The sequence below is a fragment of the Alternaria hordeiaustralica genome (genome assembly GCF_023758085.1).
Source record: "Alternaria hordeiaustralica strain BMP 2776 chromosome Unknown scaffold_5, whole genome shotgun sequence".
Lineage (NCBI taxonomy): Eukaryota > Fungi > Ascomycota > Dothideomycetes > Pleosporales > Pleosporaceae > Alternaria > Alternaria hordeiaustralica.
The window spans coordinates 960,330-983,517 of record NW_026056777.1 but is presented as its reverse complement, the minus strand read 5'-3'; the positions used below and the strand labels follow the sequence as shown (position 1 = coordinate 983,517).

At 52.7% G+C, this 23,188-nt stretch overlaps 8 protein-coding genes across 8 annotated transcripts; 3 read left to right on the top strand and 5 right to left on the bottom strand.

Annotated features, from left to right (window-relative positions):
• Window positions 1-98: 98 nt before the first annotated feature.
• Window positions 99-2,895, bottom strand: J4E84_003663 (uncharacterized protein; the record flags this gene model as incomplete). Its single annotated transcript, XM_049386273.1, has 2 exons — window positions 99-2,617; window positions 2,781-2,895. The coding sequence occupies 2 exons, from the start codon at window positions 2,893-2,895 to the stop codon at window positions 99-101; spliced, it is 2,634 nt and encodes an 877-aa protein (XP_049246122.1).
• A 778-nt stretch (window positions 2,896-3,673) lies between these two features.
• J4E84_003662 (uncharacterized protein) lies at window positions 3,674-5,156 on the bottom strand (the record flags this gene model as incomplete). Its single annotated transcript, XM_049386272.1, has 6 exons — window positions 3,674-3,993; window positions 4,044-4,174; window positions 4,226-4,552; window positions 4,611-4,710; window positions 4,785-4,905; window positions 4,956-5,156. 6 exons carry the CDS (start codon window positions 5,154-5,156, stop codon window positions 3,674-3,676), a joined length of 1,200 nt encoding a protein of 399 aa, XP_049246121.1.
• A 1,952-nt stretch (window positions 5,157-7,108) lies between these two features.
• Window positions 7,109-8,223, top strand: J4E84_003661 (uncharacterized protein; the record flags this gene model as incomplete). The annotated part of the gene is made up of 4 exons (XM_049386271.1): window positions 7,109-7,466; window positions 7,514-7,631; window positions 7,681-7,745; window positions 7,799-8,223. The coding sequence occupies 4 exons, from the start codon at window positions 7,109-7,111 to the stop codon at window positions 8,221-8,223; spliced, it is 966 nt and encodes a 321-aa protein (XP_049246120.1).
• Window positions 8,224-10,456: 2,233 nt separating this feature from the next.
• On the bottom strand, window positions 10,457-11,338 carry J4E84_003660 (uncharacterized protein; the record flags this gene model as incomplete). The annotated part of the gene is made up of 1 exon (XM_049386270.1): window positions 10,457-11,338. One exon carries the CDS (start codon window positions 11,336-11,338, stop codon window positions 10,457-10,459), a length of 882 nt encoding a protein of 293 aa, XP_049246119.1.
• Window positions 11,339-11,549: 211 nt separating this feature from the next.
• Window positions 11,550-12,197, top strand: J4E84_003659 (uncharacterized protein; the record flags this gene model as incomplete). Its single annotated transcript, XM_049386269.1, has 1 exon — window positions 11,550-12,197. The coding sequence occupies one exon, from the start codon at window positions 11,550-11,552 to the stop codon at window positions 12,195-12,197; it is 648 nt and encodes a 215-aa protein (XP_049246118.1).
• A 1,152-nt stretch (window positions 12,198-13,349) lies between these two features.
• Window positions 13,350-15,210, bottom strand: J4E84_003658 (uncharacterized protein; the record flags this gene model as incomplete). The annotated part of the gene is made up of 5 exons (XM_049386268.1): window positions 13,350-13,814; window positions 13,862-14,203; window positions 14,262-14,497; window positions 14,553-14,940; window positions 14,992-15,210. The coding sequence occupies 5 exons, from the start codon at window positions 15,208-15,210 to the stop codon at window positions 13,350-13,352; spliced, it is 1,650 nt and encodes a 549-aa protein (XP_049246117.1).
• Window positions 15,211-17,708: 2,498 nt separating this feature from the next.
• Window positions 17,709-19,706, top strand: J4E84_003657 (uncharacterized protein; the record flags this gene model as incomplete). The annotated part of the gene is made up of 8 exons (XM_049386267.1): window positions 17,709-17,837; window positions 17,898-18,140; window positions 18,190-18,212; window positions 18,277-18,440; window positions 18,494-18,577; window positions 18,635-18,731; window positions 18,781-19,470; window positions 19,532-19,706. The coding sequence occupies 8 exons, from the start codon at window positions 17,709-17,711 to the stop codon at window positions 19,704-19,706; spliced, it is 1,605 nt and encodes a 534-aa protein (XP_049246116.1).
• Window positions 19,707-22,695: 2,989 nt separating this feature from the next.
• On the bottom strand, window positions 22,696-23,069 carry LSM6 (U4/U6-U5 snRNP complex subunit lsm6; the record flags this gene model as incomplete). Its single annotated transcript, XM_049386266.1, has 3 exons — window positions 22,696-22,724; window positions 22,779-22,892; window positions 22,943-23,069. The coding sequence occupies 3 exons, from the start codon at window positions 23,067-23,069 to the stop codon at window positions 22,696-22,698; spliced, it is 270 nt and encodes an 89-aa protein (XP_049246115.1).
• Between the last annotated feature and the right edge of the window lie 119 nt (window positions 23,070-23,188).

The window sequence follows — 23,188 nt, the reverse complement described above, 5'->3', positions numbered from 1 at the left end:
CTAATAGTGGTATGATTGTTTCAAAGTATTTTATCGTTGTAGCTAGACTAAGTGAGAGCCCTCGGGATTGTTTGCACTATGAGCGAGGAAGCACATGCTCATACTTTCGACCATTTCAACAAGACTGCCGCCAACACTACCGGCAGTACACTGACCAGCTCTCCCAAACCAGCAAACTCCGGCGGTATCCTCGCATGCACGAAAGCGCCCGCGCCCAACAAAACAGCGAAAGTATTGTAAACGAAGCTCCATCCAAAGTTGAATGCAACCCTGTGTATGGCCTTTCTACTCACATTGATGATAGTCAGCACACCCGAAAGGCTAGGACGGACGAGCACAACATCGGCAGCGGATTGCGCGATATCAGTACCGCTTGAGACGTGGACGCCGATCGTAGCTTGAGCAAGAGCAACGGCATCGTTCGTCCCGTCGCCTACGAACATGACAATCGGCTTCCGCGATCTGCCACTTGATGGCGTTGTAGAGGGTGCTGCGAGCAGATCCTTGATGTACGTCTGCTTGTCCGCCGGCGAGCAACGAGAGCGGACGGTGTGTTCCGAGACGTTGAGCTGCGCGGCAATGGCTTTGACGGCGCCGTCGTCATCGCCAGATAGAATGTGGACACTGATACCGCTGCGTCGGAGATGATCAATAGTAGAGGCTGCATCAGGTCGTAGCGTGTCTTGCAGACCGAAAACGGCTATGAGCGCGTTCTCGACGGTGAAGCAAACCGTGGTGAGGCCTTCGGATAGCATGTTACGGACGCGCGGATCGTCGGACAGCTCGAGCCATCTCGAATTGCCGGCGCGCAGCTTCTGGCCATCAATCGTTCCTTCGACACCTTTGCCAGTCACGACTTTAGCATCCGGTACCGTTAAAGCAGACGATCCCTGCGACGTGAGATGTGTGGCGATGGCTGCCGAGACGGGATGTTTAATGTTCTGCAGCAGACCCAGCAAGAGACGCTTCGCTTCCCCGCCCACCTCCGCATACTCCTCCCGCACCACTGCCAGCTTCCCTGCCGTCAACGTACCAGTCTTGTCGAACACTACATCCGTGGTTTTGTATGCGACTTCGATGCTGCCCGCTGTCTTGAAGACTACACCACGTTTGGCCGCGACGCCGGATGCGACGACGATGACCATGGGGACTGCGAGGCCGATGGCGCAGGGGCATGAGACGATCAAGACGGTGATGGCATATGTGATGGCTTCGATGGTCGCTTCGGAGCCTGATTGATGCCGTACAGCGACGCCGATGGCGACCCAGATGACGAACGTGATGATTGTCAGGGCGACTACGACGGGAACGAAGTAGCTGGCTACGGTATCGGCAATCTCTTGGATCTTGGGCTTGGAAAGCTTTGCTTCGTCAACCATGCCTGCGATAGTCGTGATGGTGTTGTCGCCAGGTAATCGGGTGAGGCGCACGGTGAGCGTTCCGCTTCCGTTGATTGTACCAGCGATGACAGGGGACCTGGCGTGCTTCTCTACGGGTTGGGCTTCTCCTGTCAACATAGACTCGTCGATCTCTGAAGAGCCGGAGATGACGGTACCGTCTGTGGGGATGCGTGAGTCTGGTGCAACCTTGAAAGTATCTCCGTATTGCAGCAGCCTGGCGTCGATCTCTCGCTCTTCTGCGTCCTCGACTAGTAAGGCAGTAGGAGTTTGCAGGGAACGGATGCTGATGGACTCTGCTGCCTTTTGGCGTGCTAACGACGCCACCCAACGACCGACCATGATAAGAGTGACCAGCAGTGTACTCGTCTCGAAGAACTCGCCCGTCGATAGAGGTTTTCCACTGACCAAAAAGCCAAAGGAAACAACCGAGAAGATGTACGCGGCGCTTGTACTCAGGACGATGAGCAGATCCATCTCAATGACCTTCGAGAAGACCAAAGCCTTGAGAGCCTTCGGATAGAAAGGTCCGGCGATTACAACTTGAACGATGGTTGCAAGTGCAAGCGACGCGGAGCCATACGCGATCTCGCGCTCGGGAAGAGGAGCCCATGCCATGACCAACACGGGAATGGTCAAGATGGCCGAAAGCAATGTCAACAACCCCATGTTGCGGACGTGTCTGCTACCAGCTTCCAAGGAAGAATCGGGACACGGTGGTGCAAGTTGTAGCGATTGGCTCCACTCGTCGCTCATCAAGTCCCTCGCTCCTACTATCTTCGCATCGTAGTCCACGCGTATAGTTTGTTTGCCCAGGCGACGCACATCCAGTACTCCCTCCGGCCACTGTCCATTGACCAAAGCTGAAGGGTTGCCCGAGCAGACGAGATCCAGACTACAGCCTTGATTCGACACGATCTCGCATTTGAATTCGGTTGTGCGGTGCAGGTGTTTGACGACATCGTCAGCGGTCGCAAGGTTGGTGTTGATGTCTAGCTCGACGCGCGCGAGGACGAGGCTGGTCTGCAGTTTGCTGACGTAGTTCAGACTGCCGAGGGTTCGCTGGAGTTTTGTCTCGCATCCTGTGCAGGTCATGCCTGAGACGCTGATGGCGATGTGTTCGCGTGCGACGCCGCCTTTTTCGATGTCGGTGTTGTCGTCTGCTATCTCGATGGTGTTCACTTCAGCCGCTTTCTTGTTGCTGCAACATTTCGACGCGTCTTTCGGGGGACAGCAAGATGTTGGTTGAGGGTTTGAACACTCCTTGGGTGCCGATGTACAGCAGGAGGACTTTGATGGGGATATGACAGTCTTCACACCGTCAGTGTTCTCGGTTGCGCAGCAGTCATCTTTGGTCTTGCCAATGCAGGGAGTTGGTGCAACCGTTTTGTTCGAGCTGCTGCTGCCACACCCTCTCGTCTCGGATTTCACCGGCGTAGACGATGTACAGCATGAGGTCGTCGGCTTCGGCTTCGCGGGTGCCGACAATGAGCAACATGAGCCCTTCGGCTTCGAGGCTACAATTTCCGATGGTGAACCGCAGGAGTCTGTCGGCTTTTGCTCTTCGGGTGCTAATGAAGAGCAGCAAGACTTGGATGCTTTCGAACCTTGAAGAGCTGATGGTTCACAGCATGAGCTGGATGGCGTTGTGTTCTCAGGTGCCGATGTTGAGCAGCACGACATGCTCGGTTCGGCCTCTTCCGCTGGCTGTGTCGAAGTACAAGGTGCTTTCGCTTCTTTTGATTGCGGAGTTGTTGATGATGAGCAGCATGAACTCTTTGGCTTTGTTGTCGCATCCTCGAGGTTGTTGACGCTAGCGCGAGAGGCAGTAGACTCAGAACTAGAAGAAGCGAGTGTTGCATTCACTCCGGGCTGGCTATTCACCATCGCGCTGCTCGATGTCTCTGTTGACTGCTCAACGTTGGCTGCAGAAGCGACATCTGATTTCGCGGTAGATATCGCTGCCGCATTCTTAGGGCCACAGCAACCTCCTCCGCACGCCATGGTGAAGTCGTTGGTTGTTAAGGTGAGTTATCGAAGAGGTTTCGCAGTGGAAATTACGATCTGGAGAGTCGGAAGGCACAATGCTTACCTTAATAAATGAACTAGTCCGAGATAGTGAATTCGATAGGTCACCGCTTTACTGTCGATAGGTCACCGCTTCGGCCTACGTCGGCAACCTCAAAGCAACGAAACTTAGCAGGAGGGAGGTAAGGTATACGACTTTTATTCTTTTTACAAGCTTCTGAAGCGATTTCATCTCCGCCGATGAAGACTCAAACTAGCTCGCATTCGATCAAGCTCTCTTGCGAGTGCTTAACGGTCCAGACACGAACGATCTTCAATCCAAGTTCCGGCGACTCCAACAGCTGGCTCCATTGCGAGTACGTACGCTCTTTCGAAGAGAAAAGGGTGATCATCATCATATCCAAAGCAGTGGCTTGCCAGTCAGCGCCCTTGTCCGGAATGACGTTTTCGTTGATAAGCAGTTTGCTGTAGCCTTTCTTCATGGCGCCAGCAACTTGCTTTAAGATGCTCTTGCACACGTCGTCGGGCCAGTCGTGCAACACGGAGTGCATGTAGTATGCTTTCGCCGCTGGGAGTCGATTAGCGTCTGACGGGTAGCTCTGCAGCTGCCAGACGTACCTTTCAATGGTTGCTCAGTGTGAAAGTCATACTCCATACGTTCGATGCTGGGATCCAGTCGCTCAATTCCATCGATGACGGAAGGCCGATCCTGCAACACAAGCCGGCCGGGTACTTGAGGATACTTCGATCTGAATGTGTCGTTAGCATGCGAATCTGGACTAGGCCTTGTGGCAGCATACCTGAATTCTTGGATGTCCTGACCGTAACCGCCGCCAATGTCTATCAACAGGACGGCGTCTTTAGAGTTGTCCATACCGTCTATCAGCTGCTCCTGCACAGGGTAGAAGTTCGAGTCCATCCAACTTGGTCGACCCTGACGATAGCCACCCATGTGGTTGTTGAATTGCTGACCCAGGGGCGGGTGTGTATCCAGATACCGGAACATGTCAAGCTCAGTATTGAAAGCATACTGATACGGCCCATTGGTTATGTCTGAGGTGAGCTGGTAGTCATTCTTCTGCAAGTACTCCGAGAACTTGCTGCAAGACTGGTGGGCTCCACCGCCACTGATTTGATCAGCACAGGACCCAGTTTAGCAACGTCTCAAGCACCGAGAACACTTACAGGGCTGGATAGCCATCTCCAATGATAGGGATAGTCAAGGCCTTCGAGAAGTTTGTCGCCATGTATTCATCACTGTCGGTCTCCGTGATGTAACCCATGGCTGCAATGTGCCTCATCAAGCGAGCTACCAGTGTAAGCGAGGTCGCGGAACGATTCGCTAGTATGCAAGCTTACCCAACAGTTCGCGAGGCTTTCCAAGCTTGTTCGCAATGTCGTCCACCTTCAGTGGTTTGTCTCCAAGTACACCAAACACACCTGCATTATAGCAGGTGGTGATGGCGGTATGGCAGCCGGGCTAGTGACATCGCTTAGACATAGGAACCTCTACACAGATCTTGCACATACCTGGGCCCAGTTCTGCTCGATCATGGTCTCACGGGGAGTCTGCAGCGCTCTGACGAGCGCTTTAGCCTGCGAAAGCATTGCCATGCGAGTGTCATTGTGATCAACAGAGGGTTTGCCCCCGAATTCCGACAGCTTCTCCAGTAGGCATGGAACGGCGCTTGGGTCGTTCGCACGCACTGCAATGCCGAGATCGACCAGCATGTTTGCAAAGTTTTGACACGTTCAAAAGTAACGAGCAAGGGGTAAGTGGAAAGTAATTGGGCGGTAAAACGGGTTGAAGGTGAAAGGATTCACGGCACTGCTGGATGTACAGCTGACACGTTTCTCTCTTATAACTGCAGGTCAATTCCTTCGGTCCAATTCACGAGTCTCCACAGAGATGGACAGCAGCATTGCCGGTGTGGTCAGCGGCTTGCGACTCATGGCGGCGTGTTATCAGACGGGAAGGATGTTTTGGCAACAGTAGGCGAGAAGAATACCCTGAGGCGGAAAACGGCGCAGCATGACAAGTTTCAACTGAAGGACGATGAATCCGCGGAGCATTCACACCCAAGTCAGTGGGCCTGACTTCCTTTCCAATACCATCGTCCGTCTTGGCACTCGAATGATGGCCTGCTGGAGAACAGCCCCCACTTGAAGGACCTCTGATCAGTTATAACCAACATTTGTCAAGGTAATCCTCTGTAAATAGAGCAGGCTTGCAGTTGCGATCTAGTATCCCATCACTCCACTTATTCATTAGAACGTTCTGATCATTCCATGAGCTCCAAATTGGAATGAGACGAACACCAATAGAATGTCGCGATCCCTTGGAAAGGGGAACTGTTGTCGCGAGTGGTGTGAGTGTGGGGAATGGGGCTCGAAAAGAGTCAGTGGCAGGCCGAAACCCCCACACGGCCCGTGGCTTTGGGCCCGAAAGAGCGGCTGAGCGGCAAGCCGGCTAAACAGCCACATTAGTGCGGCATCGGCAACGCAGCCGTCGCTAAGTGGAGACCAATCAGCTCATCCAGGCACCACAAATAGTCACTCCATCGATGATCTTACAGCTCCTGTGAGACACACCCTGTAGAAGGATGTGAAGGATGTATGTGGGAAGATGCGGCGTAGTCTTCATGAGTATAGAATGAAAAGATTGGAATGCCCAAGGTAACACAGATTTCCATATTAGTTCCTTCTCTTGTCGCTTCCCAAGATCATGTTATCGACTCCCGCAGACGGGACGCCCGTTGATCAATCGATGAGCCGAGCGGGCTGCCTGACAACGTCCTTCACCCCTGTCATTGGCAGGACATCTGCTTACCGCTGGCTGAGCAAGTTGGCGACAGGAGCAGATACCTTGTCCACCGGAAGTCAGATAAACCCATGCGCGAATGCATATCTGAACTGCTTTCGTAGACCTTACTTCAAGGCTTTGTGCAGTCTATTAGAAGACATATCTGACCGGAATGGCTCTGATTGGGTTGGGCCACCCGTTCAGTCGATTCTTTTGACGGGCCTATGCATCCGATGTACGTGCGAGCACGTGTGGGGCTGGCGTCGCCCGCGCTGCATGGGAATGATTACTCTCGCGCTTCCCAGTTCAGAAGATAGTCCGTAGACTGACACACGATCGTCATCTTTCTGAAAAAAGTACAGTCGTTCCGGAAACCATGTCCGGCACCAGGGGCGGTGCGAACTTCTGAAAGCTCCCAGGTCTAAGCCGCATTGCTACATGACGAAACTGCGCACGAACTCTTGAGACCCCTGGTGTTGGTGGTCAGAGGGCGATAATGCTTTTGCAGGCATGCGCAGGGGATACGCAGAGAGTCTGATGTCCAGTCGAGCTTATATCAAACTGAACCTAGGCTCCAGCACTGTAGCTTCTTCCTCATCATCTGGTTCCCCACCTAGCCTTGTTGCAACATGGCAGTATCGCAAGATCTTTCCGAAGGCTTTGCCCAACAAACTAAGGGTCCAACGGTTTTGGCAGTATGCATCTCGTTGACGACGGTAGCGACTGTTTTCGTTGCGGCCAGACTCTATGTTAGAGTCAAAATTCTATCAAGACTAGGCCTCGACGACTGGCTGATCATATTGTCGATGGTGCGTACTTTCTTCATAATGTTCTCACTGGCCCAGCATGCTGATGCGTCGTGTAGATATGTGGCTACATCATGCTTGGCCTCACGATAGCAGCCGTACAAGCTGGAAACGGACGACATTTCTCCGTGCTCAGCGACGAGCAAAAATCTGGTGCTATATTGTACACCCTTGCGGGCTTCCCTCCCGGTATATTCTCGTTCGGAATCCCTAAGCTGGCCGTTGTCGCTCTCCTGACGAGAATCACCAACCCTAGCCGGAAACATAGGATGTTCCTGTGGGCTATGACCGGTGGTTGTTTGTTGATTCTGTTTGGCTGTGTCATCATCATCTTCGCACAGTGTACGCCGTCTCGGTCGCAGTGGGACTTCTCCGTCCAGGGTACTTGCTGGAGCCCATGGATCCTGATCTACTACGCCATCGTCGCTGGAAGTAAGTTCACAGCCAGTAAATCTAGTACTCGACTGACCGTCGCGAAGCCATCTCCGCCGTCGTGGACCTCTACCTCGCGATATATCCCGCCGTTGTTCTGTATGGACTTCAGATCAACCTCAAGAAGAAGATAGCCTTGAGTGCCGCGCTGGGACTGGGTTCCATGTAAGCTTGCATATGCTTGTCTTGGAACTTCCGCTCACACTTGGAACAGTGCAGCAGCCGTAGCTGTGTACAAGTCGACTCGACTTCCAGCGCTTGCGAGCCCTGACTTCAGCTGTGAGTAGACCCGCATGTGGTGTTGAATCAGCCATGCTAACAACGCAATACAGACGATACGGCCGACATCACTATCTGGACCAGTATTGAGGGAAACTCCATCATCATCGGCGCCTGCATACCGACTTTGCAGCCATTATTCGACCGCATCTTTGGCCGGGGAATCTTTGGTAGCTCACGCGGTGAGCAAGGTCCAAGTGGATACAGATCGCGTAGTCGGTCGGGCGTGAAGCTCGCTACAATCGGGAGCAAGACTCTTCGGTCAGCCAAGCAGCATGGGAAGTCGGGCGTATCTGAAACAACCCTGGGCCACGATAGCCAGGACAGTATCTTGAGCCCGGGCTTTCGGAATGGTAGCGAGGAGAGTAAAGTGGAGACAAACTCCGGCATTACGCGAACGCAACACTTGACAGTCGAGTACGAGGATGTCACCGAGCAGACGAGGCCGAGTTATAGTCCTTGTGACACACGAAGATAGAAGTAATATGGGGCCTTGGCAGTAATCTGATGATTCGTCCCGTCGGGACTGGGACCTTGCAAAGACAAGCCGGGTGAACACTTGGAAGGATTCGCATGCTTGAACAAAGTGCAGGCACAGCGAAGCATGAGGCTCCACGTTGAGGCGCGGCAGGGGGATAAGGTGGTCATTGCAACACGGGTGAACTTGGTTGCGGCAATGGGAATGGAACGGCATGTTTGGCCGGCATGATTGCCGATGCCGCGTCGGGTTCCCGGCTACCATTGTGGGTCGTCCCGAATTGCCTTATGTAATGGATGCATTAGAAGTGCATTGCGGCATCGCGTGCAAGTCATGAACATCTGCAACTTAATAGGTAACAGTCCCGGGGATAGCGGTTGGCGGCGTTGATCTGAGACCGAGGCTTTCGACATGAAGAACAAAGTGGTGCGCGACACTGCACGTCAATGAGTGGAACCAATGTCTTCGGCCTGAGCTGGCAACTCCACAACCTCCCGCCGCTCTAGTAATCGTTTCCAAACCAGCTTGCTCTCGGCTACAGTCTCCGCTGCTCCTACACCTGTCAACGTGTTTGTGTGCCCCATCTACAATTGAAACATATGCTCATCGCAAATCAGCCTGTAGTTGACCTTGGTTGGTAGCATTTTGTATTTTGGTGAATGTAGGCCTTGTGAGTGAGGGAAAGCGAAGACTACAACGCTGGTGTCGACTTGAACTTCGCTTGCTCTTTCAATCTTTTTTTGGTACGTATATCGCAACGCTCAGACGTTCATCCACTGTCAAGATGATGAGTTTCTTGTGGAAGATTTACAAGGCCTGAGAGAAGGTAGGCAAAGATTCTTGCCTACGGTCGGTGGACGATCTGAAGACCGGTTTCCAGTGCAGGTGCGGCTGATCTAGGGAAAAAAAGTTTCACCTCAGGCGTGACGAGTTCCGGCTGGAGAAGCCCGTTCCGTACCAAACTCGGCGCAGTTGCAGACGGTGGAAGACAGCTAAGAAACCATACTTGCTGCTCATCGCTCAAAGCACTGAAATCGAGATGGTGACGGTATTCGAGGATGTCTTCACCGCTATGCTTACACCAACGCAGTAGAAGATGCAGTAATTCAAATTCAGACATCGCCATCTTGTCTCGTGCGAGGAAGAGCTCCATCACGTCGACTTCATCGCAGTCGTTGGGTCGTGTGTTGTCAGCCTGAAGAATGAGCTGGGTGCAAGCATCATGCAGAACATCCAAGATGAAGGGAGCGACGGTATATTTAGGTTCAGACGGATCCTCTAACTTCGTGAATTCCTTGAGGTCGTCAGGAATCCGGATGTGGTTTCCATCAACGCATTGAGAAAACAACCGATTGAGTTGTTGACATTGCGGGCTCATGGCATGACCGAGGCGCGCCCATCTCATGTAGAGATTTTTGACTTTCCCCAGGGACGCACTGGTGTATCGGGCAAAGTACTCCGCTCGGGCGTCACCGGTCACTTCGCCGAAAGTTACAAGTTCTTTGCCTCCTGGGTACTGGGCGGGCTGTGCCATCGTTCGTGGAATGATATCTGGATCCCAAGTCACAAAGACTAAAAAGATATTAGCGAGTTCGAGACAGATGCATACGAGAGGTTTACATTTGTACCCATCGAGATCACCGCCTGACATGAGATCAGCGCTTGGCCTACTCCCTTCAGTTGAGAACACGATGCAGTCGACTAGATGAGCAAACTCCGGGATATCTACTGCCTTGAATTTCTGGAGATCGCCTGGATGCAGGCATGGATTTCTCGTTACCATCACCTCGGTGTTAATGATGGTATGCGCTCACCCGTCAACATCAGTTATCCGTACAAAGCATTCACCTTCTCTGAGCTTTCCCGGGTGACCATTCTTGCTACTTGGGTCGCAAATACCGAAGAGAAGCCGTGAACGGCGGATCAGAATCCGACATCGTTGTTCGTTTCGTTTGTTCAGCATCTTGGTGTACTCTTCTCGGATCATCCTTCCTAGGAGCGTGTGGACAGATCCAATGCCTTCTAATAGCAGTCTCTCTGCTAGATCGAGTCTGCCACTGTATGAGAGATACTGGAAGGCTGCCCCAGGATTACCTTGGCTAACGTTATTGAGGAAGTGCAGATGCTGCTGCTGCTTGTCGAGAAGGATATCCGCCGAAATACCCAGCGTATGCAAGAGCACCACCACCTCATCGTTTAGGCTACCATAGACGTAAGGCTAAGTCCAGTCAGCTCAATAGACCAAGAGACGATTTGGAAATCTAACCTTGGAATAGTCTACGACCGCGAAACTGTGATCAGACGCATCCTTGAACTTCCTCATAGATTCTCGAAACTGTACCTGTTCCTTACCCTGAAGGGTAGGGTCCAAGGTCAATACGCCCTTGTATCCACGATATCGAATTTGGAATACGGACGGTGGGTAGCGCTGATTGCGAAATATTATGTTGCGTCTCTGGGCCAGTTGTCGAGCAAGTTGAAGAGATATCAGACCACATCCGTCGGTGAAAACGTAATCATCGCGTTTGACGTCGTCGATGTCTCTGCAGCGTTCCGGGGAGAGATCAAGCGCGGCCTCTGCGCTAGAGAAAAGCAACCCAATTCGTTTTGCTTTCTTGCCTACGGACTTGAGTTTCAAGAGATCACCCATAGCTTCGATCTTGGCAGAGATGTCTTCTTTCGATGCGCCATACATGAAGCAAGATCTGGACTTCGTTTGGCTGTTTGAATGGCCAAAGAAGTGGTAGTGAATCCCATTGAGTACAACGCCAGTGGTGAGTAGTCTTGTGACGTAATCGCCGTTCTCTCTGCCAGTGGCTACGCGTGGTGGGTCATCTGGCGACTTTGAAGGCCAACGCAAGCGGAAGTCCGCCAGCGAAAGGAGGAGGAGTCTGTCCAAAGGCTCTTTGCGTGTAACACGGTTGGAGGGCGCGCTTTCAAACCGCAGGACGATCTCCTGCACCGTTCCCGAAGAAACAAGGGAAAGGCACTTGACAAATCCAGCCGCGTTTGTCTGCCTGGCCTGCGGGAGGCTGGCAACTGTGTAATTCCATGGTGTGATCTCTGGATCGAAATCACGCGAGAGCACGACGCGAAAAGTTCGCAAGCTGCTCATTGTTGTGATGGAGAGGAGTGCGCCGCAATGTTGCAGAAAGAGAGTGGCTTGATGCGGGGTCTACACAGACGAAAGTCTTCGTGATTCGTGAAGGATTGCGTTTGCTTGTGCGACGTTACACCGAACTACCCAAAGCGGCAAAACAAGACTTACCGTAAGAGCAGCGTCTGTCTTGACTTCTGACTCTTCCCCAGCACTCACCACAAACATAATGGCGAATGAGGCAGCCCTCAGTCGCTGTCTTTACATTATCGGCGCCCAATGTACCGGCAAGACGACGCTTGTGAACGCACTCGAACACGCGTTTCGTCAACGTGACACAGCCCTTCCAGTTACAGAGGTAGCCTCGAGGCCGGTGATCATCCGAGAGGTCGCGCGCAAAGTGTTACACGACAAGCATTTCAGCCGCGAGGACATCACTGCATCGCCGTCCCGATCCTTGCAACTGCAGAAGCACATCCTCGACGCGCAATTCGAAGCCGAACAGGCTGTCATCGGTCTTGACACGCCGCCGACCACATGGTATATCTCCGATCGCTCCGGTCTCGATCCTATCATATACGCGCAACTGTTCGTGGGCGAAGGAGCGGCAGGCGAGATGCTCGCATCGGCAAAGTGGAAGGAACTCGAGCGGCGCATGAAGGCGGGCGTTGTGGTGCTATGCGAAGCTGGCTGTAGTTGGCTTGCCGACGACGGGACGCGATTGATGCCAGACGGGACGGAGGCGTGGATGCGCATCGACGACGCGTTCCGAAAGCAGCTTGCCGGTCGGGGCATCCATTACACGCTAGTACCCAATCACGTGGTCAGTCTCCAGGCTCGCGTGCAATTGGTACAGGAGTGTTTGAGAAGCTCATAGCAGTCCCAAAGGCTTGTGAGCGATATCTGTACATGTAACTACGCTGTCGTGCAGTTATCTCTTTCGCTCTCACGTGCATCCTCTCATGTGGCTTCCAAGGTTCCATGGTTAGCGTGGTTTCCCTTAAGGGGGCGGACGCTTCCTCCAACAACAATCAACCAGCAACACACGATACTGATACCTCAAGCTGAGCCCAGCCGCTATACTCGTAAACGCCACTGACGCATCTCGGTCACCTTCGTCCACATGCCAGTTGCGATGATCTCACGTACAAGGCCCGCCTGGCTCGCGAAGCCGTGTGCCCATTCGCTCCGCAGTTGCGCGCGCAACGATGGCGACGAGTTCAATTGAAGGTTTTGATCAAAGGAACTATTTTACACGGTGACAGCGATGGTGGTATCCGACTTGTTCGAAGGTCCGCACCAAGTTGTAGGTTTCCGTCTAGGAAGCGACGTCTGTCTTGGGTAAATCAGCTACGATAGCAGGAAGTAGCGACCAAGACTGAACAGCATGCCAGAACTGTCCAGGATATTAGCCTCATGCGTCTCTGGGAGGTACCACAGTCGCGCAAACAGCAACACCGCAGCAAGTACGACGCCACGGATTGTGAGATCTGTGTAGAGATCCGTCGCTAACTCCCCTCTGCAAGCGCTCCACGCACTACCGGTTTCTCTCAGGAATACATGCTGCTGGGCCGATTCAGCTAAACATTAGCCCTAGGTGTCATTCAGATCGCTGCTCATCAGGAACACAAGAATCCCTCCCACACCCGCATCATAAGTCGGCCGACCTGCGATGAGCGATCCTGCATGAGGAGGTCTTCCTGCACTACCGCCCCCGAGCGCGAAGAGAGAGGAAGCGACCAGGGAGATTAGCTGGCGTCTGAATACTCTCGCGATCTACCCGAACGGGAGTTTGGGACATACGAGTTGACGACGAACAAATCAGTGCCCGAGACATACTTTTGGCCCTGCGCAAGTATGCCGTTGTCCTGGGAAGAGCCGTTATGACGATCTCGACATCAATATCGAACACGAAGCGCAAACCAGTGTGTTCGCCCGGCAAGCGTCTGTAGCAAAGGCTCGAATCAATACAGCGACGGCTGTCGGATTAACACCGGATGAGGATTAACAGAGGATATCTTAATTCTATCTACACACTTGACGGCCTGCGTCGCACCCGGATCTTCCCACCATGCAACGGAAGTTTTAGCCACACAGTATCCAAAGGTTTCGGCCTAACCGCCATGTGTTCAACGTCATAGTTCAACAGCATGTGCGCAATGAAGACCTTCATCTCATTCAAGGCAAAGAATCGCCCGGGGCAGGCGTGTCGGCCGAACCCGAACCCGAGGAAAGCATCGTCAAGCGTAGCAGTCGACTTGCCCTTCCGCTCGTTCGTGTCCGCTTTAGCAGCCTCAAGGTCGTCTTTGGTTGCAAAGTTGTCGACGATGCTAGTCACATTGTTCGGGTCTGCAAACCGGAACGCGTTGAAGCTGCGTGCTTGGGGATAGATACTCTCGTCATAATGGATTGGCTCCATTGGAACCGCGATCATGGTACCTTGAGGCACATGAACGTTGGAAACTGGGAGACGAATGCCTTCGGGGTGAACGACCTGCACTTCGTTAATACCAGTCCTTTAATACTTGTTGGCATACATACTGTTCGCGGAAGTCCGACAATGGCGAACGGATTAAGCCTCATTGATTCACGGATCATTGAGTCGATGAGCTTCAAATCCCGCACCGCATCGCGCGTCCATACACCACCAGACTTGGCGAGCACGGATGCAGCTTCGTCTCGCAGCGCATCAACATACCCCATTGCCGGATCCGAGCTGAAGAGGTCCAGGATGACGTTCTGCACAGTGAAGCTGGTCGAATGAAGAGATATATCATTGACCAACAAGAGCCGATGCGCCACTCGCTTCGGCTCCAACTGCCCTGCATCTCCCTTTGCGGCTGCGGCGTAGCACTCATCGATAAGCCATTGGAGACCATCTTTCTGGGACCGGGTAAGTATGTTGATGCGCAGCTCGTTAATGCAAGGGGCGGAATCCTACCGGTGGTGTCCACCCGCACTTCGGGTCAGCCTTGAAACGGGCAGTAGCGTTCAATCTCTCGGTCACGAAAGGCAAGCAGCCCTTCATTGCTTTTCTACGCAAGTACCAGCAAGTCGATCCTACAAGAAAGCCAGTCACTGGCTTGAGCGGCTTGGGGGATGCGTTGATAAGCATAGCGCCGGCAAAGATGCTCATTGCGTGATCCCTAAGATCGTTCAAAAACTGTTCATCACGGCCTGCGACATTATCAGCGCTTGCGCATCTTCCAACCAGGCACCCCGAGCGACTTACATAGCGGCGCGCCGCAAAAGGCGCCGTTACTTGCACCAGCGATCAACTTCAAGCAAGCATCCCATACTGCGACTTCCTTCCACTCTGTGTCGCCTTTCCCTCCCCACCAACGCTCAAAGCCTCTGTCAAGTTCGTCGGCCATCAGCGGCGTCAAATGCTCGAGATTTCGCGTAATCTGATGACGCACGACGTTGATCTGGAAGTCATTATCGGCTACTTCTTTGTCCCAGACTGTCCATTTCGTTTGGATAGTCTCACTCTGCGTCGCGTGGATATCGAGCGTAGACTCTGGCAGTGAGTAGACCTTCTTGATCAGACGAGGCGGAAGGATTATCATCGCTCCTCTGTCGATGCTAGGTAAGATGAAAGGGCTGTTTACGCTGGCAAACTAGAAGATTAAGGATGAGTAGATTTCTACTGATATCGAAGACTATCATACCTTGCGATACCCTTCAAACGCCCAGTCCTGGGTCTTCCGGATAGACTTCAAGGTCGCCCACACCCATTCAAACCATCCTCTCTGGAGGCCCACGACTGGCAGCTCCTCCCAATGCTTGGACTCTGGCTTTCCGAAAAACAATGCCCGAATTGCGTGGTAGACTAAGAACAGAACCGACAAAGGCACGAGGGCCTGTGTGGGCGTGATGATGAGCTCCATGCTTAAGCTAATCAGATCATAGGAACAACGAAGAGCACTCGACACTCCAAACACTTAAAGTATGCTGATGCCAATGGACTGCCAGTGACAGGAAACGTCCCGCCGCTCAGCTCTCCTCGGAAGCCCTCTGCATTAGACTGTACATCTATTGGGCTGTTTGCACGAGCAAGGATTTGATGCAGCAGGTAGGTAACAGCCGGATCCTCCCAACAAGCTAGCACTGTGCTCTGCATGCATCGATGTCGATGTTGCAAACGCGGCTACCGACCTGTACATTCTGCCGAATATACTGTTAATTGCGGCGTTCACCGAGACGGCCGAGCCAATGATCGCAAAGCAGCAAGCTCGAATTTGCAATCGATAGGCCTCCCGCGACACTTGTTGCTAGCGCGACTGAGCGGGTCATCGAACGGCATGATTTTCAGGGTAGTACCTAGGGAGTTGCTCCGGTCTTGCAGCATGCAATGCACCCACCGCGTACTACTCACATTGCAGTAGCTGCCATCTTTTGAGGAAGGTTGTACGACAGTGCGTCAACCGCGCGGCTCCACACACGGCTCGGGTCGGCAGACTTCCGCATCAGGAATAGGCGTGGTGTCTCTCAAAGCGATATCACAAATGTCTCGTCTTTCAGTGGCTTGGTTTGGTTTTGCATGTGACCGGAGAATCAACGTCGAATTATGACTTCAACTAAAAGATATTGCGTGGAAACAAAAGCAGAACCATTGGCTATAAGATCATGCAAGAGTACAGCAGATTTGCGACTTTAGTCGCAGCACACCACTACAACTGCGATTGCTCGCTCGAGCAACCTCGACCAGGAAGAGATGCGTCATGTGGCGCGATTTGTACAGATGTTCGACTGGATCTCGAATTCTGGTGGAGAAAGACATTGGTTGCCAGTCGCCATCTTCCCCCGCGTACACGTATGCGGATGCTATGTGCGCGCTAGTCGGTCGCTTCTCGAGCGGTGCCCGGATACAAAGTCGGTCTGAGCTCGTTTGCACATGGAAAAAATACCTCGACTACTCGCTATCATCCGGTCGACATCCGGTAAATCTACTTGAAGTCGATCGTATACGCCAAGACGTACCATGGCAGCGCTGGCTCTAGCTACGATATGTCCGGACGAAGGATTTTTCTCGCCAGCTCGTCCTGATGGGGTACTAGGACATGCAAGCCTCTTCGTATATCTCCAGTTAAAACGCAAACGTACTCCGGATGTGTAATTGGAACCGATGGCCTGCTTCAATCCTTAACCGCACGTGCGTAGGCATTGCTACCAGGATCCAAGCCGGGCCAGTGGGTGTGTCCGCGTCATCCGTATCCAGACACGTGGGAAGAGGTGTGCATGATCAAAAAGAAAGGAACCCATGGAGAAGCGGGCCTTGGACCTCATTGCCTGCAGGCAATGCTACCCGCGATGTTACCTTTGTCTCCCGCTATCGATATCTCTGTATGCACGCAATGACGATTAAACCTTGTACCGCTTCGAGAGACCCTGGAAGATATGAAGGCGTGTTAGGTCACCTGGCGGCTTGCACAAGGACGGCCGAGGTAGGTCCTTTTGCTGGTCTGGGAATACAGCGGTAAGTAGGCTCTGTCCTTGAAGTCGCTTCCTTAGGTGCAGCGAGGTACAGATGCGATACAAGACCGACGTCGGATTTGACTCCACCAGAGCTTTTGTCCTCCAATCAGACGTGAGCGGTCGGTCCTACCTCTTGGTAGTGGTGCCATGTGGGGCAAAACCCGCCTAAGCGCGCCTTTGCAACTGTCACTTTTCGACATCGATAGCTTGCCGTGCACTCACCTATTCGCCATCTTGGTCGGCGGCAGTCCATCAAGGGTCGCGGCTTGACCTAGCCGTATCGATAGTCAGGGGTCCTGAAGGGCCTCTTCCGTCATCTAGCGCACGGAACATTTCCTCATCTAGCTGTGATTCGCCCACGCGTTCGTGCGTTTGCGCACAAGCCTCGAATTAGAGCCGCAGCCTCGGACTCGTCCAGACGTTCACCGTTTTCCCCGATTCCCACACTACACCCTTATGGATCGGACCGTTGGTCCTTCCAGCATGACGGACGAGGCGCTTCGTGTTCTGCGTGGTAGTTGCATCGGGTCTACTTACTTTCTAGGACAGCAAACGTTGTGATAGCGCTAGAGAAGGGTGGGTTGCTCGTCTTTTCATCGACCGCGGAACACACGATAGGTGAGAGCGTCCATCAAGCGACGCAGCTTGTGTAGCATGCAGATGGCCTGACATTAATCCGATCGTGCTGCAATGCAGTGGCACAGTTCAGCTAGCCAACAATGACTTTAGTTCACTTGCATAGACGCTTAGACGTAATGTAACGGGTCGTTCCAACCGGCTCGTCCGCGCAGCAGAACCTGTAGCTAGAGCAACGTCGATATGGTAACTTTCTATATGTACCAATGCTTGACACCCCGCGCCTATTAGCCCAATCTAAGGTCTCACTTTGTAACCAAACTTTACTGCCATCATGGACTTTTTAGAGATGCAGAGCGTACATCTGCCAGCGCTCAGCCCATTGGCGGTCAATGCTGCGAGCAGCATCTTCGGTTTGATATCGATTTTCTTTTGTTACAAGGCTTTGGTTGCGAAGAAGCTGGTACGTACCGGATGCACATCCTCCGTATGCATTATGAGTGCACACTGACCTGTTCACCAGGCTTCTTCTCCATCAAGGATCTTGAAGACCATCTTCAAGCCTATCACCAAGCGGTACCAGGCATGGGCATATCTCTTCTGGGGCCCTGAGATCATCCAGAAAGCGTTTGATGAGGCGAAAGGGAAGCCATTCGAGCTCTTCGCCCCGGATAACCGCTATGTCTTTGTCTCCGACCCTCAGCAGATCAAGGAGCTAGACAATGCGCCAGATACGGTGCTGTCACTTCAGGCAGCGTCAAAACAGGTGAGTTCTTGGGCAGCTTTGGTTCTTGGCGATTATTGACAAATTGTAGATGCTACAGCCCCTCTACACTATGTAGGACGACCCTCGCGCTTCTCGAAGTCATTCTTTGTGCATTCGGTCTACTAACGAATCGCAGGCACGGCTTCAACTGGTTTGACCGGCGTGGTACTGAGGGTGTCGGTTTCATCCGCGCTCTTCGCACACTTCTGACCAACAACTTGCCTAAGATCCTTCCTGACCTTACTTGCATCATCCGCACCAGGTTCCAGGAGCTACATGCTGGACACCCAGTGATCAACGGTAATACAACGCTAAGCTGCGACCTATGTAACTCTATTGACAATGATCAATAGGAAAGAAGCAGTCGGATGTGTACCACATGACTGTGAAGTTGGTGGTCTTGTCGAATGCAGTATCTTTCTTTGGAAAGGATCTGGGTAAGTCTCGTGCCATGCACTTCGCTCATTGCTTCGTGCATGACTGACCGAAGGCAGCAAAGGATGAGCAGTTCATGGTCTCCGCCCTCGCCTACATCGAAGAGACTCTAATCTGCGCTGAGATCGTTCGCCTGCTACCCGGGTTCATGACCCCGTAAGTGCTATTGCCGAGTCACATCAGACCTCCTTACTAATTTGTACAGCATCGTCGGCGGCATCATCGCTCGCACACTCAAGTCACACGCTGTCATCTTTAACAGGCTTCTGCCCATCGCCGAAGAACGATGCATCGAACGAGACGCAGCCAAGCTAGGCCAAAAAGTGCCCCAACACGCCGACTGCATCCAATGGATCATGGAGACATCACCCAAGAACGCGCCCTGGACACCTCAGCGTGTCGTTCACGAGCTGATGGCCATCTGGTTCGGCTCCGTGCACGCCGTCTCCACAACCGTAACTTTCGCCATCCACGACCTCTGCCTCCACCCTGAGTACGTAGAACCCCTACGAAGGGAGTGCGAGTCCCAATACGCCGCGTTTGAGCAAAGCGGTGTTGGACTTCCGCTTCTCGACAGCTTTATCAAGGAGTCTGCGCGCTTGACACCCGTTGAGTCGCAAAGCACACGTCGCTCAGCGCTCCAACCTTTCTCTCTCAAAGACGGCACTCACGTCAACATTGGAGATTGGTTCTGCACACCCGTCCGCGCCATAATGACGAACCCCGTCGATTACCCCGAAGCAACGACATTCAGCGGTTTCCGCTTTGCTGACCCGCAACTTGTTAAGAGCCTGGAGAATGCTGATGGCGCTTTCGACATTATGCAGAAGAAGCCAACGAAACTGACTGACTTCGACATGACATTCCACGTCTGGGGAACGGGCAGAATGGCCTGGTAAGTCTCTTGCTGTACCTCGGTTGTTGTTACCGAAGACACTGCTAACGATTCGTTATAGTCCCGGAAGGTTCTACGCCTCAGCTGTCATGAAGGTCATCCTCGGACAAGTCATCTTGAACTACGACTGTGAGCTTGTCAACCCGACTGCGAAGCGCCTCTTCACTTGGCGGTCGACCATCTTACCCAAGCCTAGTGCTAAGGTCGTCTTCACTCCAATCAGGGAAGCGAACTAAAGAAGGAGGTATATGGGATGATTCAACGCTGATGCTCGCTGCTGGATATGCAGAGCCATGACGCAACGGACGATGCGGGAATGGCGTTATTTTCCTTTCTTTTCTTCTGACTGCACGAATTTCCTAGACGAGTACATGATACAACGACTGCTACACATGAATACACGCCACCTTATCATCATGACGCCTACTGCTACATTGAGCTGCTCGCTAGCCAGGGCGATGCTCGCAGTCAATTCACTCATAACATCACATTGCATATCATGACACACCAACTTCTGATATGTATACATTGAACGCAGGGTATCTCCCAGAAAGAAAGCAAAAAAAGACACGACCTAGCCGCTGAACGCCACCCATCCCAATACCGCGACCGTTTTCAGCGACAACTCGCCTACTAGCGCCCCGGGCAGCCCTGATAAAAGAAAAGCACCTCCTAGCACTGCCGGTCCTCGGCCCGATTAAAGACGCGCCTAGTATGCGCCGCCGGTAGCTAAGAGCAATCCAATTCGGACCACGTCACACGCTGGATGTGGAGCAAAGCTGCACCTAGCCATGCCGACACGGCAATGCTGCAGACGCAATTCGCGCGGACAATAGTCGCGCTCCAATGCTGCAGACGCAAGACCAGAAAAAGGGAAGAAAAGAACCAGTCTAGATTTCAGTCGTTAGCTTTTAGTTGCTGCGCTGGAGGATGCGGTACGTACTTTTATTATACAAGTCATTGAGGAATTGATCCAGTTCCAGATTGCGTCACTGGGTGGACGTATCCAAGTGTTCAGTCGGTTTTAGCGATGTCTTGACTGCTCAGTCACTACCAGCCCGGTCCCTGGCCAAACGGATACCGGTGGCCGGCATCTTCTAGGAAAGCATGACCAGTCTGGCTCTTGGTCAGGTGGCCGTTTGCCCGTGCCATCTTCGCTCCGGTCTGAGGATGCAGCAACTGGGTGTCCGACTGCGACCGTGTAAAAGGCATGGCGTCTGCAGTAATATTCAACTTGTTCCACTCCGCCCAGTTGGTATCGTCGCGAGCTAGCAGACTGCTGTAATGATCAATGTCGCGGCGTGGTGGAGATGGGGCTGAAGCAGGCCGGTTTGCTACGACGAAGCCGCGCTGTACGTTGTTCGTGGGGGATACGTCTTCATGGGTCGCGACCTTGCCGACAGAGTCATGTTGAGGCGCGGGATGAATGTTGGAATGATAGTTCAGTCTCATCCGCTTGTCAAAGGTCGCAGGGATGAGATATCTCAATTCAAGGTGGGGTTGGGAAGGCAATGGAAGCGCTGTGTCAGAGTCGCGATCCTCTCTAGTCCAGGATATGATCGAGACGGGCGGTGGTGTATTGCTGACATTGTCATTCTTAGGCGAGACTGGTTTGCGCCCGGCAAAAAGGTCGACGACCCATCTGTGCCATACTCCAAGAGAGGGCTTTGTTGAGCTTACCGATGATACCTGAGCCAAAGTTGATGCAGTGACGGCTACCGCTGGAGTACAATCTGTTGCAGTAACGGCTACAACTGGAGTCAAAATTGCTGGAGCAACTGTCGACACTAAAGATGGGTCTGCCGTAGTGGTTGTTGCCGCTGATGCTGGGTTTGCTGTAACTACTGTTGATGCTACTGCGACCGTCGTATCTGGCCTTGTCGACGGTGAGTTTGGTGCAGCAACTGCCGCTCCCGATGATCCATCTGCTGTAGTCTCCTCTGAAACTTGGGAAGGGTCCGCTGTAGCATGTTCGGCGACAGGAGAGTCATCTAATGTAGTTTCCGTTGCCGCTGGCAGAGTGTCTGGCCAAGACCAGTCTGACTGAGGATACCAAAGTGGCGCCAGGTTCAAAAGAGAGGCGGGCGGGTCGTCATCCTCGTCTGTGAAATCCCCTGGCGCGCCGGAACTGCATGGGACAGCAGAGGCACCATCATCTTCTGATTCATTTCGATATTCGCTCTCGCAGGTACCGCTCGTCTTGTGATCGTGCTCATCCGCAGCGCCATCGGTTGCTTCTGAACTGTCCGTGGTAACAGGGGCTCTGTCACGTATTAGTACGGTTCGAAGACCGCTTTTGAAGGCGCCGGCAGACTCTTGATCGTCAGTAGTTAGTACATGGCGCCTGGCGAAGGACGATCCGTTATCGTCAACAGGGTTGCTATTGTCGTCATACATCGGGTCGTTGGATCCAGCAGAAGACGTATACACTGAACCAGTCAGCGGATTCATCTGGTTGATATACCGTTTGAAGTAACGATGTCTACCTTTTGGTGCTTTTGTAGGGCTCTGCGCATCGTTGTTTGTTTGTTTGGCTTTCGGCTTCTCGACGTGGTGCTTCTTGTTGGTTCGACGCTGCTTCGCCTGGCTACGGAGCTGCACGCGAGACTTGACTTTCGGGACAGTCATCGCAATACGTGCAGCTGGGTTGAATGAGATTAGAAGGTTAGTGCCTGCCAATCATAGCACGAGCGATGCGGGTGCGGCAATGCGTGAGACCTGTAAAGAACAATTCAAAATCGGACGTAGAGGCGCGGCTTGTTGTTGTGTATGCTAACAGTAGCTGCGCGTAGAAAAGTCCACAATGTTTGCAGGGTCCAACAGCGCAGTGCGCGTCGCGACAGCTCAAAGTCTAGGTGAACCAGTCGTTGGACAGGGATTGCAAATTTAGGAGACAGTGACGACATGGTGAAGGAGAGCGGGAATGAGAGGAATACGTATATAGTCTTCACTGTTGACCATGTTGGGGTGGAGGTGACGGTGAGTTGATACAGAGGACGGCGCTCAGTTACTTAAGGGCAGTTCAGAAGTTTGCGTGACTGTCACTTGCACCACCCGACAATCAGCTTTGATATTGAATCATTCGTGGAAGCGTCAGGTGTATACCTCATGACAGTCGTCCAAGCTCCTATTGGCGCTGAGTATGCGTAAGATACGGGTCATCGATCATCACGTGTGGCTTGTCGCCGCGTCCACCCTGCTTCTAGGCTGGAAAGCTGCGGTCCCTCATGCCTTGTCTGCGCAGATGTATGTGACTGCACGTCCGTTAGTACGAAGTGAAGTGAAAAGCCAAGTGGTGTGCTGGATACCATTGTTACCCCGGACGAAAGCATCTCCCCAATTCCGGGTGACGCGTCCCTCAGACACCTCCTTGCATCGCTCCAGTGCAATGTTCATGTAGCCATCTACTGACTGAAGGTCGCCTACATGGAGATTAGTAATTGATGTGCATCATAGGCACGTCAAGGGCTACCTTTGTAGATGATACCAGAGTTCAGCTTGACGGTGACGGGAGCTCCGATAATTTCACTGAGGAAGCCGCTAGGATCTCTAGAGTCACCGGCGGCTTCGGGTGCTGGGCTTTCACCGTTGGTGGACATGGTGATGAGGGTGGTGGTGATGCCGAATTTTCTAGCAAACAATCAGCAACTTATTACGACGCGTCTAGATAGATCTTACGTTGATGCTTAAGTAGGCGTAAGCAGATATTTCTTGAAGT